This window comes from Molothrus aeneus, chromosome 30 (genome assembly GCF_037042795.1).
Source record: "Molothrus aeneus isolate 106 chromosome 30, BPBGC_Maene_1.0, whole genome shotgun sequence".
Taxonomy (NCBI): Eukaryota; Metazoa; Chordata; class Aves; order Passeriformes; family Icteridae; genus Molothrus; species Molothrus aeneus.
In genome coordinates, this window is record NC_089675.1 from 2,570,031 (window position 1) to 2,583,165 (window position 13,135).

The following is a 13,135-nucleotide window of genomic DNA, read 5'->3' on the forward strand; positions in this document are numbered from 1 at the left end:
TGCGGGGAAGGGGGAAGCGGAGGGAGGGGGGGTTACGGGCCGGGGGGGGTCATGCCCGGGCCCCCCCGGGAGCGGCGCTCACGGCAGCGCCCGACGGGCTCGTCCTTGGCGGCGGCGGCGGCGGCGGAGCGGGCGGGGGCCGGGGCCCGGCGGGGGGGGCCCTGAGCGGCCGGGGGGGGGCCGGGGCCCGGCGGGGGGGGCCCTGAGCGGCCGGGGGGGGCCGGGGCCGCCGCTCTCCGCCATGCGCCGCTCCCAGGGCCGGGCTGGGGCGGGGGCGGGCGGCGGCCCCGCCGCTACCGGGCAGGCGCGAGCGCTCCCGGGCGCCTCCCCCGAGCCCCCGGCACCGGCTCCGGCACCTGCTGGGATGCCGGGACCCCCCCCCCGCCCCGACAGCCCCCTGCACCGCCGATCCATCCATCCATCCATCCATCCATCCATCCATCCATCCATCCATCCATCCATCCATCCATCCATCCATCCATCCATCCATCCATCCATCCATCCATCCGTCCACCCCTCCGTCCATCCCGCTCTCCCCGCGCTCCTAAATCCCCTCCTTCCCCTTCCCGGGGCACCAACGTTGGCACGGGAGGGGTCCCGCGGGCTGGGGGGGCGTGGGGGCGGCTTTGAGGTTTTTTGGGGGGTCTTGCGGGGCTCGGGGAAGGCTCATCCACCCCTTTTCTGGCATTTTTTAGCAGCGGCGCAGCATCCCTGCGCATCCCGTTACCACGGCAACGGCGGGGATGGCGCTGGGAGCAGCCGTGGACCCCCCGCAGTGTCACTCTCGTCACTCCCGTGTCCCCCTCGCGGAGCCGGGCCGGGGGTCGCGGCCATTGGGGTCCCCCAGGCCAGCGTGACCCCCCCGGCTCTGCGTGTCACAGCTTGGGGGGCACACGGGGCTGGGGGCTCAGCGGGACCCCTCGGCGCCCTGTGCCCCCCGGAGGTCGGGCGGGGGTCCGGGCCCTGCTGGGCTCCGTGTGCCCCCCACGCGCGGGGTCCCCGCGACCTGGCACCGCTCCGGGCAGGGGGGCACCCCCAGAGGTGTCCATGCTGCCACCCCGGGGCTGTGACCGTGGGGCTGGGGCATCTGCCCTCAGCACCCCGTGGGGACAGCGCTGCCCCCTCCGGTGCCCCCCGGTGTCCCCAAGCAAGGGCCACCCCTCCCCATCGCTCAGATGTCCCACGCTGTGCGGGGGGGACGACGACACAGGGTCACGGCGGGTCCGACCCCAGCACCAGAGCAGCCCTGTCCCCATCCCTGTCCCTGTCCCTGTCCCTGTCCCTGTCCCCATCCCTGTCCTTATCCCATCCTTGTCCCCACCCCCATCCCTGTCCATGTCCCCATCCCTGTCCCATCCCTGTTCCTGTACCCTCCCTGTCCCCATCCCTGTCCCCATCCCCGTCCCTGTCCCGTCCCTGTTCCTGTCCCGTCCCTGTTCCTGTACCCTCCCTGTCCCCATCCCTGTCCCCATTCGTGTCCCCATCTCTATCCCTATCTTTGTCCCCATCCCTGTCCATGTCCCCATCCCTGTCCTTATCCCATCCTTGTCCCCACCCCCATCCCTGTCCCCATCACTGTCCCCAATCCCTGCCCCCATCCCCGTCCCTGTCCCGTCCCTGTTCCTGTCCCCATCCCTGTCCCCATCCGTGTCCCCATCCCTATCCCTATCTTTGTCCCCATCCCTGTCCGTGTCCCCATCCCTGTCCCCGTCCCTTTGGGGTCCCCAAAGCCGCTGCACCCCCATGGTGGGGCTGGGGGGGTTAAACGGGGGCGGGGCAGAGCCCTGGGCCCCCCCGGGGGTGGGAGGGGGCTCGGGGGGAGCTCTGTGCCCCCCCCGGCGCTCTGTGGGTACCACAGCGGGCGCTTGGCAACGCGGCATCCCCCGGCTTCCCGTTGCCATGGCAACCGCGCGGGAGATGTCAGAGTGGGGGGGGGAGCACAGGGATGTGGGGGCTCGGAACGGGCAGGGGGCGGCAACGGAGCCCCGCCCCGAGTGACGTCACCGGACACCCCCGCGCGGGGGCGGGGCGATCGGGGGGAGGAGACCCCAAACCCCCGCAGCCCCCCCAGCCGGGGACCCCCCCCCAGCCCAGCAACAAGTGCCCCCCCCGAGGCCCCCCCCAGCAGCATCAGAGCCCCTCCCACACAGCAGCTTCCCCCCTCCCCCAGCAGCCCCTCCGACCCTTCCAGCAGGGCCCCCCCAATTCCCCCAGAGCCCCCTCAATACCCCCAGAGCCCCCCCAGTCCCCCCAGAGCCCCCTCAATACCCCCAGAGCGCCCTCAATACCCCCAGAGCCCCCCCAATTCCCCCAGAGCCCCCTCAATCCCCCCAGAGCGCCCTCAATACCCCCAGAGCCCCCCCAATCCCCCCAGAGCCCCCTCAATACCCCCAGAGCCCCCCCAATCCCCCCAGAGCCCCCCAATCACCCCAGAGCCCCCCCAGTCCCCCCAGAGCCTCCTCAATCACCCCAGAGCCCCCAATCCCCCCAGAGCCCCCCAATCCCCCCAGAGCCCTCCCAATTCCCCCAGAGCCCCCCCAGTCCCCCCAGAGCCCCCTCAATACCCCCAGAGCCCCCCCAATCCCCCCAGAGTCTCCCAATCACCCCAGAGCCCCCCCAATCCCCCCAGAGTCTCCCAATCACCCCAGAGCCCCCCCAATCCCCCCAGAGTCCCCCAATCACCCCAGAGCCCCCCCAGTCCCCCCAGAGCCTCCTCAATCCCCCCAGGGCCCCCCCAATCCCCCCAGAGCCCCCCCAATCCCCCCAGAGCCTCCTCAATCCCCCCAGGGCCCCCCCAATCACCCCAGAGCCCCCCAATCACCCCAGAGCCCCCCCAACCCCCCAGGGCCCCCCCAATCACCCCAGAGCCCCCCCAACCCCCCAGGGCCCCCCCAATCACCCCAGAGCCCCCCAGCCCCCCCAGTCCCCCCAGGGCCCCCCCGCCCCCCCCGGCAGACGCAGACAGGAGGAAGTGGCCCCATGGCCCCGTTCCCACAGCGCAGGGCCCGGAAACCGCCCCAGCACGGAAATGGGGGGGCCCCAACCCCCAGCCGGGCCTGCACCCCCCCCCCCCCGTGCCCCCCAGCTGGGTCCCCATGGGGGCTGGCACTGCCAAACCCCCCCTGCGGCACTGGGGGGGCACCGGAGCATGGAATGGGGGGGCTCTGCTGGAAGGGGGGCAGGGACCCCCTGAGCTGGGACGGGACCAGAGACCAGCACAGTGTGGGGCTGGGGGACACCAGGGTCACATCTGTCCATGTGTCCATCTGTCCGTCCGTCCATCTGTCCATCCCCCTTCTGTCCATCATCCATCCATCCATCCATCCATCCATCCATCCATCCATCCATCCATCCATCCATCCATCCATCCGTCCGTCCGTCCGTCCGTCCATCCATCCGTCCATCCATCCATCCATCCATCCATCCCTGCATCCATCCCTGCATCCACCTGTCCATCTGTCCATCCTTCCACCTGTGTATCTGCATCCACCTGTTTGTCCATCCACCAGTCCACTCATTCATTGTCCATCCATCCCTTCCACCTGCCCTTCTGTCTGTCTGTCCATCCATGCCTCCAGCCAACTCTCTGTCTCTCTGTCCATCCATCCGTCCATCCATCCATCCATCCATCCATCCATCCATCCATAGGATGCCCCTCCACCCCTCTCTCCTCTGTCCATCATCCATCTGTCTGTCCATGTGTCCGTCCCCTGCTACACCCTCCTATCTGTCAATGCCTTGAGCCACCACCTGTCCATCCATCCATCCATCCATCCATCCATCCATCCATCCATCCATCCATCCATCCATCCATCCATCCATCCATCCATCCATCCCTTCCACCTGCCCTGCTGTCCATCTGTCCATCCGTGCCTCCAGCCATCTCCCTGTCTGTCTGTCCATCCCTCCATCCCTCCCCTTGCTCCTCCACCCATCTGCCCACACCTCATCCCTCCACCCACCCACTCCTCCACCCACGGCATGTCCATCCACTCCACCCACTCTCCATCCACTGTCCATCCATCTGTCCATCCACCCTCCATCCACTCTCCATCCTCCTGTCCATCCACTCCACCCACTCTCCATCCTCCTGTCCATCCACCTGTCCATCCATCTGTCCATCCACTCTCCATCCTTTCTCCATCCACTGTCCATCCATCTGTCCATCCATCTGTCCATCCTCTCTCCATCCACCTGTCCATCCACTCTCCATCCACTCTCCATCCTCCTGTCCCCCTGCCTGCACCCCTCATGTCCCCTCGGTGTTCCCCCAGTGTCCCTCCATGTTCCCCCGGTGTCCCCAGCCCCGGTGTCCCCGGTACCTCGGAGGGCCCTGAGGGCGCTGCTCTCCCCCTGCCTGTGCCCCTCAGTGTCCCCTCAGTGTCCCCCTGGTGTCCCCCCGGTGTCCCCCCGGTGTCCCCAGCCCCGGTGTCCCCTCGGTACCTCGGAGGGCCCTGAGGGCGCTGCTCAGGCTGGCGCGCAGCCGGGGCTCGGGCACGCTCTCCACGAGCCGCACCAGCCGGTTCAGGTGGCCCTTGGCCCCCTCGTGCCGGGCCACCTCGGCCCGGATGGCGGCCAGAACCTCGCGCCGCTCTCGGGGGGCCCCCATGGCACCCCCGGGACCCCGCTCGGCCCCGGTTTGCGCTCCGTGCTCGCTTCCTGCCGGGGCCGCGGCGCCACCCGCGGGGACACGTCACGGGCACGGCCCGCGCGGGGCTGGCACGGCCCGGCCCCGGTGCACCGGGACAGCCGGGACACGCCGGGACACGCCGGGACACGCCGGGACACGGGCACGGCCCGGCACGCCCGACGCCACGCCAGGGGCACGGCAGCGACACGCGGGGACACACACACACACACGGGTGGGAGCTGGGGGACACCCCGAGGACACCACGAGGACACCACGGCGTGTGCGGGGACACCCTGGGACTGCAGGGGGACACCCACGGGTGGCTGTGTGCACACGCCGGGGACACACGGGCGCACTGGGGACATGTGCAGTGACACATGAGCATGCTGGGACATGGGTGCGGTGACACGGACACAGCAGACAGGGACACACACAGCAGTGAAATGCTGGGGACACAGCACAGGGGACACGCGGGGACACACACACACACGGGTGGGAGACCAGGGACACCCCGAGGACACCACGGCTGTGCGGGGACACCCTGGGGGCGCAGGGGGACACCCACGGGGGGCTGTGTGCACACGCTGGGGACACACGGGCATGCTGGGACATACATGTGTGTGGTGACACGGATAAGGCCATGACATGCTGGGGACACACGGGTGCAATGGGGACACGTGCAGTGACACATGGGCATGCTGGGACATGGGTGCAGTGACAGGGACACGGCAGTGACAGGGACACATGCAGCAGTGAAATGCTGGGGACACACGGGCGCACTGGTGACATGTGCAGTGACACATGGGCATGCTGGGGGCACAGGTAAAGTGACACGGACACAGCAGTGACACGCTGGGGACACATGGGCATGTGGGGACACATGTGACAGGGACACAGCAGTGACATGCTGGGGACACATGGGCATGTGGGGACACATGTTACAGGGACAGCAGTGAGACGCTGGGGACATGCATGGGTATATGGACAGGCTGGGGACGTGTGCAGTGACACACGGGCACACTGGGGACACATGTGCGGTAAGAGGGACACAGCAGTGACAAACTGGGGACATGTATGGGCACACGGACATGCTATGGACACGTGTGTGCTGATGTGGACACAGCGGTGACACGCTGGGGACATGTATGGGCACATGGACAGGCTGGGGACACGTCCAGTGACACACAGGCATGCTGGGGACACGTGTGGTGACAGGGACACAGCAGTGACACACTGGAGACATGTATGGGCACACAGACACACTATGGACACGTGTGCAGTGACACGGACACAGCGGTGACACGCTGGGGACACACGGACACACTGGGGACATCTATGGGCACATGGACAGGCTAAGGACACGTGCAGTGACACACGGGCACACTGGGGACATGTGCAGTGACACACGGACACGCCAATGATGTGTGGAGTGACAGGGACATGCTGGGGACATGTGCAGTGACACACAGCACATTGGGGACGTGTATGGTGACACACAGACACATGCAGTGACACACAGACATGCCAACGACATGTGCAGTGACACATGGACACACTGGGGATGTGTGCAGTGACACACGGACACGCTAAGGACACGTGCAGTGACACACAGACATGTGCAGTGACACACGGACACACTGGGGATGTGTGCAGTGACACACGGACACGCTAAGGACACGTGCAGTGACACACAGACATGTGCAGTGACACACGGACACGCTAAGGACATGTGCAGTGACACACAGACATGTGCAGTGACACACGGACACGCTAAGGACATGTGCAGTGATACACAGACACGCTAAGGACACGTGCAGTGACACACAGACACATGCAGTGACACACAGACATGTGCAGTGACACATGGACATGCTAAGGACACGTGCAGTGACACACAGACATGTGCAGTGACACACGGACACGCTAAGGACACGTGCAGTGACACACAGACATGTGCAGTGACACACGGACATGCTAAGGACATGTGCAGTGACACACGGACACGCTAAGGACACGTGCAGTGACACACAGACATGTGCAGTGACACACGGACATGCTAAGGACACGTGCAGTGACACACAGACACGCTAAGGACACGTGCAGTGACACACAGACATGTGCAGTGACACACGGACACGCTAAGGACACGTGTGCCATCCCATGCACACACAGCCCACCCCCACCCCCAGATGTCCCCCAGGTGTCCCCGTGTCACCCCAGGCACACCCAGGGCCCTTGGGGGTGTCCCCGTGTCCCCCCCCAGCCTTGGGCTCCTGCCCACCCCCCCCAGTGCCCACAGGGGGTCCCAGCACCTGGGAGGGGCTCCCAGTGCCCAGGGCAGTGCCACCACCTGTGGGGGTGACAGCGGCCACTGTGGGGTCCCAGGGGTCACTGTGGGGTGACAGCAGTCACTGCGGGACCCTAGTGGTCACTGTGGGGTCCCAGGGGTCACTGTGGGGTCCCAGGGGTCACTGTGGGGTCCCAGGGGTCATTGTGGGGTCCCAGTGGTCATTGTGGCGTCCCAGCAGTCCCTGTGGGACCCCAGTGGTCACTATGGGGGTCCCAGGGGTCACTATGGGGGTCCCAGTGGTCATTGTGGGGTCCCAGGGGTCACTGGGGGATCCCAGTGGTCACTATGGGGGTCCCAGTGGTCACTGTGGGGTCCCAGGGGTCACTGTGGGGGTCCCAGTGGTCATTGTGGGGTCCCAGTGGTCACTGTGGGGTGACAGCAGTCACTGGGGGATCCCAGTGGTCACTGTGGGGGTCCCAGTGGTCATTGTGGGGTCCCAGGGGTCACTGGGGGATCCCAGTGGTCATTGTGGGGTCCCAGGGGTCACTGGGGGATCCCAGTGGTCATTGTGGGGTCCCAGTGGTCACTGTGGGGTGACAGCAGTCCCTGTGGGGTCCCAGTGGTCACTGTGGGCTCTCAGCACCCCCATGGGGACCCAACATCCCCTGGGGGGGTCCCAGCTCTCTTTGGGGGTCCCAGCACCCGGTGTCCCCATCCCCTGCACCCTCCAAGGCAGAGGCGGGAATGGGGGTCAGGGGGGTTTATTGGGGGTCAGGGGGGTTCATTGGGGGTCAGGGGGGTTCATTGAGGGGTCAGGGGGGTCCTGGGGGCTTCACTGTGGGGTCAGGGGGGTCAGAGGGGTCAGGGGGGTTCATTGAGGCATCAGGGGGGTCGGGGGGGTCCTGGGGGGTTCATTGAGGGCTGGGGGGGGTCCTGGGGGGTCCTGGGGGGTTCACTGTGGGGTCCTGGTGGTCCTGGGGGGTTCACTGTGGGGTCAGGGGGGTCCTGTGGGGTTCACTGTGGGGTCAGGGGGGTTCACTGTGGGGTTAGGGGGTCAGGGGGGTTCACTGTGGGGTCAGGGGGGTCCTGGGGGGTTCACTGTGGGGTCAGGGGGGTTCACTGTGGGGTCGGGGGGGTCCTGTGGGGTTCACTGTGGGGTCAGGGGGGGGTCCTGTGGGGTTCACTGTGGGGTCAGGGGGGTCCTGGGGGGTTCACTGTGGGGTCAGGGGGTCAGGGGGGTTCACTGTGGGGTCAGGGGGGTTCACTGTGGGGTCGGGGGGGTTCTGTGGGGTTCACTGTGGGGTCAGGGGGTACGCTGAGGCCACCAGGCGCTGCTTGTCCCAGCTGTAGGTCTGGATGGTGGCAGCCTCGCCCCCCAGGCTGATGTGGCACCTGCAAGGACAGGTGAGGGTGAGCCCGGGGCCGGGACCCCCGGGTGGGCACCACAACCACCGGGTGGGTGCCGGGTGTCCCCTGGGGCGGTGCCAGCCCCTGGCCTCAGTGCCAGCCCCCTGGGGCAGTGCCAGCCCCTTCCCCTTGGTGCCAGCCCCTGCCCACAGTGCCAGCCCCTCCCCTCCGTGCCAGCCCCTACCCAGAGTGCCAGCCCCTGCCCTCGGTTCCAGCCCCCTGCCCACAGTGCCAGCCCCCTCCCCTCAGTTCCAGCCCCCTCCCCTCGGTGCCAGCCCCCTGCCCACGGTTCCAGTCCACTGGGGCAGTGCCAGCCCCCTCCCCACAGTGCCAGCCCCCTCCCCACAATGCCAGCCCCCTCCCCACAGTGCCAGTCCCCTGGGGCAGTGCCAGCCCCCTCCCCACAGTGCCAGCCCCCTCTCCTCGGTTCCAGCCCCCTCTTCTCTGTGCCAGCCCCCTGGGGCAGTGCCAGCCCCCTGCCCACGGTGCCAGCCCCTGCCCACGGTGCCAGCCACTCCCCTCGGTGCCAGCCCCTCCCCTCGGTGCCAGCCCCTGCCCGGTGCCCGCACTCACTGGCGGTCGGGCCGTGCCAGGAAGCAGAGGGTGAACAGCGCCAGGTCGAACTCGGGGCTGGAGCCCACCAGGAGCGACCCCCGCGCTTTGAGGTGCCCGTCCCAGCGGAACCGCAGCGACAGCACGTCCGGGAAGGCCGCCCACTGCCGGGGACAGACAGACAGACACACAGACAGACACACAGACAGATACACAGACAGGGGGACACGGCGGGGACAGACAGACAGACAGACACGGCTCCCTGGGTGCCCATCCCGGCAGAGCCACAGCGACAGCACAGCCAGGGGGGGCTCACGGGGGGCACAGGGAGGGGCACCGGGGTGGGCAGGGGGGTGCCCAGGCCATGGGGGGCACAGGGAGGGGCACCGGGGTGCCAGGGGGGTGCCCAGGCCATGGGGGGCACAGGGAAGGGCACCGGGGTGCCAGGGGGGTGCCCAGGCCATGGGGGGCACAGGGACACGCAGGTACAGCCATGGGGAGACCGCAGGTGTGGCCTCAAGGGACAGGGACACCGGGGATGCTGCAGGGGACAATCAGTGGGGACAGCCAGTGGGACCCAGGGGACCGCGAGGTTCCGGGGAAATGGGGGGGGGTGGGACCTCGGGGCATCGTGGGGGCACAGGAACAGGGACCCTGGGGACATCCCTGGGGACAGAGAGCTTGGCTGGGGACACTGCAGGGGATGGGGGCAGGAGGGAAGCCCAGGGTGCCCCCTCTGTGTCCCCATGTCCTGCTCAGAGGATCCCTCCCTGTGTCCCTTGTCCCCACCCACAGGCCCGTCCCAGGTGCAGCCCAGGTACTGCAGTCGCCCCCATGTCCCCCCATGTCCCCACTCAGGGGCCTGTCCCAGGTGTAGCCCAGGTACTCCAGTCCATGTCCCTGTGTCCCCCATGTCCCCATGACCCATGTCCTTGTGTCCCCGTGTCCCCCCCGTTCCTGTGCCCCCCATGTCCCTCATGTCCCCATGTCCCACCCCATCCCCTGTCCCACTCATGGGCCCATGCCAGGTGCAGCCCAGGTACTCCAGCTGTCCCCATGTCCCCATGTCCCCCGTGTCCCCCCGGTCCCCCCCTGTCCCCACTCACAGGCCCATCCCAGGTGCAGCCCAGGTACTCCAGCTGTCCCCATGTCCCCCCATGTCCCCATATCCCCGTGTCCCCATGTCCCTCCATGTCCCTCCATGTCCCCATGTCCCCCCTGTCCCCCCCGTCCCCTCCTGTCCCCACTCACAGGCCCGTCCCAGGTGTAGCCCAGGTACTGCAGCTGTCCCCATGTCCCTCCATGTCCCCCCATGTCCCCCTGTCCCCACTCACAGGCCCGTCCCAGGTGTAGCCCAGGTACTGCAGCCTCCCCGCGCTCTCCAGCGCCTGCAGCTGCACCCAGTTGTGGCACCCGGACACCGCGTCCTTCTTCACCTCCCCTGGGGACACGGGTGACACAGAGAGCAGGTGACCACAGCTGCCCCCCAGGGACCCCCCCAAACCTCCCCAGCTCCACCCCTTGGTGTCCCCCCATCCCTTTGGTGTCCCCCTGTTCAATCCCTGTCCCCGCTCCCTCCCATCCCCACAGTATCCCCCCCTCCCCAGTGTCCCCCCATGTCCCCACATGTCCCCCAGTGTCCCCAGTGTCCCCTCACCCACGAACACGTGCTCGAAGCCGCAGGAGTCCAGCACTTTCCCTCCGGAGCGCGAGTAGAGCCCGAACCACATGGAGTGGAGATCGGCCCGGAACGCCTCGGCCGAGGGGTACAGCCCTGGGGACAGCGTGGGGACATCATGGGGACATGGGGTACAGCTCTGGGGACAGCATGGGGACAGGGGGTACAGCCCTGGGGACAGCGTGGGGACATCATGGGGACATGGGGTACAGCTCTGGGGACAGCATGGGGACAGCATGGGGACATGGGGTACAGCCCTGGGGACAGTGTGGGGACAGTGTGGGGACAGCATGGGGACATGGGGTACAGCCCTGGGGACAGTGTGGGGACAGGAGGGTCACCGTGGGGACATCGTGGGGACAGGGGGGACATCATGAGGACAGCGTGGGGACACTGCAGGGACAGGGGAAACACCATGGGGACACCATGGGGATAGGGGCAGCACCGTAGGGACATCATGGGGACAGGGGGAACACATGGGGACACCATGGGGATAGGGGGAACACTGTAGGGACCCCATGGGGACATTGTGGGACAGGGGGGACACTGGAGGGACACCATGGGGACAGGGGGAACACCATGGGGATGCCGTGGGCGCACTGTAGGGACACCATGGGGACACTGTGGAGACAGGGGGGACATCGTGGGGACACCAGGAGGACAAGGGGTCACCATGGGGATAGGGGGGAACACCAGGGGACACCGTGGGGACACCACGGGGTCACCGTGGGGATAGGGGGAACACCATGGGGACATCGTGGGGACAGGGGGACACTGCAGGGACACCGTGGGGACGCGGTGGGGACAGAGGGGACACTGCAGGGAGAGAGGGGACACTGCAGGGACCGAGGGGACACCGCAGGGACATCGCGTCCCCACCTTTGTGGAGCACGAAGCGCTCGAGCAGCGCCAGCACCGGCGTGGCCAGCGCGGCCTCCAGGAACCGCTGCTGCTCCCGCAGCTCCTCCGGCGGCTCCGCCTCCGCCCGGCCCGGGCGCTGCTCGTAATTGTCCAGCAGGGCCAGGAGCGCCGAGACCGTGGGGACGGCCAGGAGGGACGGGGACACCCGCGCAAACAGCCTGGGAAAGGGGACAGAGAGTGGGGTAAAACGGGATTAGCGATGGGATGGGATTGGGGTGGGATTGGGGTGGGATTGGGGTTGGGGTGATTGGGATTAGCGTTGGGATGGGATTGGGATTGGGGTCGGATTGGGGTTGGGGGGATTGGGATTAACGTTGGGATGGGATTGGCATTGGGATGGGATTGCCATTGGGATTGGGTTCAGGATTGGGGTTGAGATGGGATAGAATTGGGGTTGGGATTGGATTGGGATTGGCATGAGGGTTGGGATGAGATTGGGATGGGATTGGGGTGGGGTGAGATGGGATTAGGATTGGGAGGTTTTGGGACTGGGATTAGGGCTGGGATGGGATTAGGGTGGGGTTGGGGTGGGATTGGGGTTGGGGTGGGATTGGATTGGAGTTGGGGTTGGAATGGGGATCAGGATTGGGTTTGGGATGGGGATTGGGGTGAGATTGCGGTGGGATTGGGATGGGATGGGATTGGGATTGGAGTGGGATTGGGATTGGATGGGGATCAGCATTGGGGGGATTTGGATGAAATTGTGATGGGATTGGGATGAAGATGAGGATGGGATTGGGACTGGGACTGGGGTAGGATTGGATTGCAGTTGGAATTGGATGAGATTAGGATTGGGGAGGGATTGGGATTGGGATGGGATGGGATTGGATTGAGATCGAGATTAGGGTCGGGATGGGATTGGGGTTGGATTGGAGTTGGGGTGGGGATTGGGATGGGATTGGGGTGGGATCAAGCAGGGGTGGGGACAGGTGGGATCAGGGGGTGAGGACAGAGGGGAGGGGGATGAGGGGGAACACGGAGGGCGCCGAGTGCCCCCCACCCTCCAGCCCTGTCCCCCCCCCCGTCCCCACCTGCCCGAGCCCTGCAGGTTCAGCTCCAGCTGGCCCGGCCCGGCCCGGTTCGAGTCCGCGGCGAGCAGCTGCTCCGAGAGCTCCCGGAGCTCCGCGTCCGACACCGCCCGGGGCTCCGGTACCTCCCGGGGTGATCCCGGTACCTCCCGGGGGGGCTCCGGTACCTCCCGGGGTGATCCCGGTACCTCCCGGGGGGGCTCCGGTACCTCCCGGGGGGGCTCCGGTACCTCCCGGGGTGATCCTGGTACCTCCCGGGGGGGCTCCGGTACCTCCCGGGGGAGCTCCGGTACCTCCCGGGGGGGCTCCGGTACCTCCCAGGGTGATCCCGGTACCTCCCGGGGGGGCTCCGGTACCGCCCGGGGCTCAAGGGGGACCCCCCCGGTCCCGATCACCAGCAGCAGCCACAGCAGCCACGGAGACATCGCTGCCAGCCCCGGGCCCGCTGTCGCTTTTAGCCGCCCCTATCGCTCCTATCGCTGTCGCGATAACGCGCCAAGGTCGCGGCGTGACCTCGCCAGACCCCGGGGGGGCCACCCCGACCCCCCCCGGGCCGGCTGCACCCCCGGTTCCCCCCGTTGGTGACCCCGAGGGGAGGTTTGGGAACTCGACCCCCCCAAAATTTGGCC

At 67.3% G+C, this 13,135-nt stretch overlaps 1 protein-coding gene and 1 long non-coding RNA gene across 2 annotated transcripts; one reads left to right on the top strand and one right to left on the bottom strand.

Annotated features, from left to right (window-relative positions):
- Positions 1 to 8,196: 8,196 nt before the first annotated feature.
- Positions 8,197 to 13,018, bottom strand: LOC136567916 (uridylate-specific endoribonuclease C-like). Its single transcript, XM_066567715.1, has 6 exons — positions 12,510 to 13,018; positions 11,437 to 11,636; positions 10,537 to 10,653; positions 10,214 to 10,320; positions 8,901 to 9,043; positions 8,197 to 8,312 (listed from the first exon to the last, which is right to left on the bottom strand). The coding sequence occupies exons 1-6, from the start codon at positions 12,929 to 12,931 to the stop codon at positions 8,213 to 8,215; spliced, it is 1,089 nt and encodes a 362-aa protein (XP_066423812.1). The 5' UTR covers positions 12,932 to 13,018; the 3' UTR covers positions 8,197 to 8,212.
- On the top strand, positions 8,231 to 11,657 carry LOC136567917 (uncharacterized). The gene is made up of 5 exons (XR_010785155.1): positions 8,231 to 8,324; positions 8,921 to 8,992; positions 10,133 to 10,348; positions 10,557 to 10,645; positions 11,519 to 11,657. It is a non-coding gene; the product is annotated as an uncharacterized lncRNA (long non-coding RNA).
- Positions 13,019 to 13,135: the final 117 nt, after the last annotated feature.

Excerpts from the sequence above, each read along its gene's own strand:
- LOC136567916 (XM_066567715.1), bottom strand. The coding sequence starts at position 12,931 with ATGTCTCCGTGGCTGCTGTGGCTGCTGCTGGTGATCGGGACCGGGGGG. Across the intron at positions 11,637-12,509 it reads AACCTGCAGGGCTCGGGCAG|GCTGTTTGCGCGGGTGTCCC; the intron begins GTGGGGACGGGG and ends CCCCTTTCCCAG. Across the intron at positions 10,321-10,536 it reads CTTCGAGCACGTGTTCGTGG|GGGAGGTGAAGAAGGACGCG; the intron begins GTGAGGGGACAC and ends CCGTGTCCCCAG.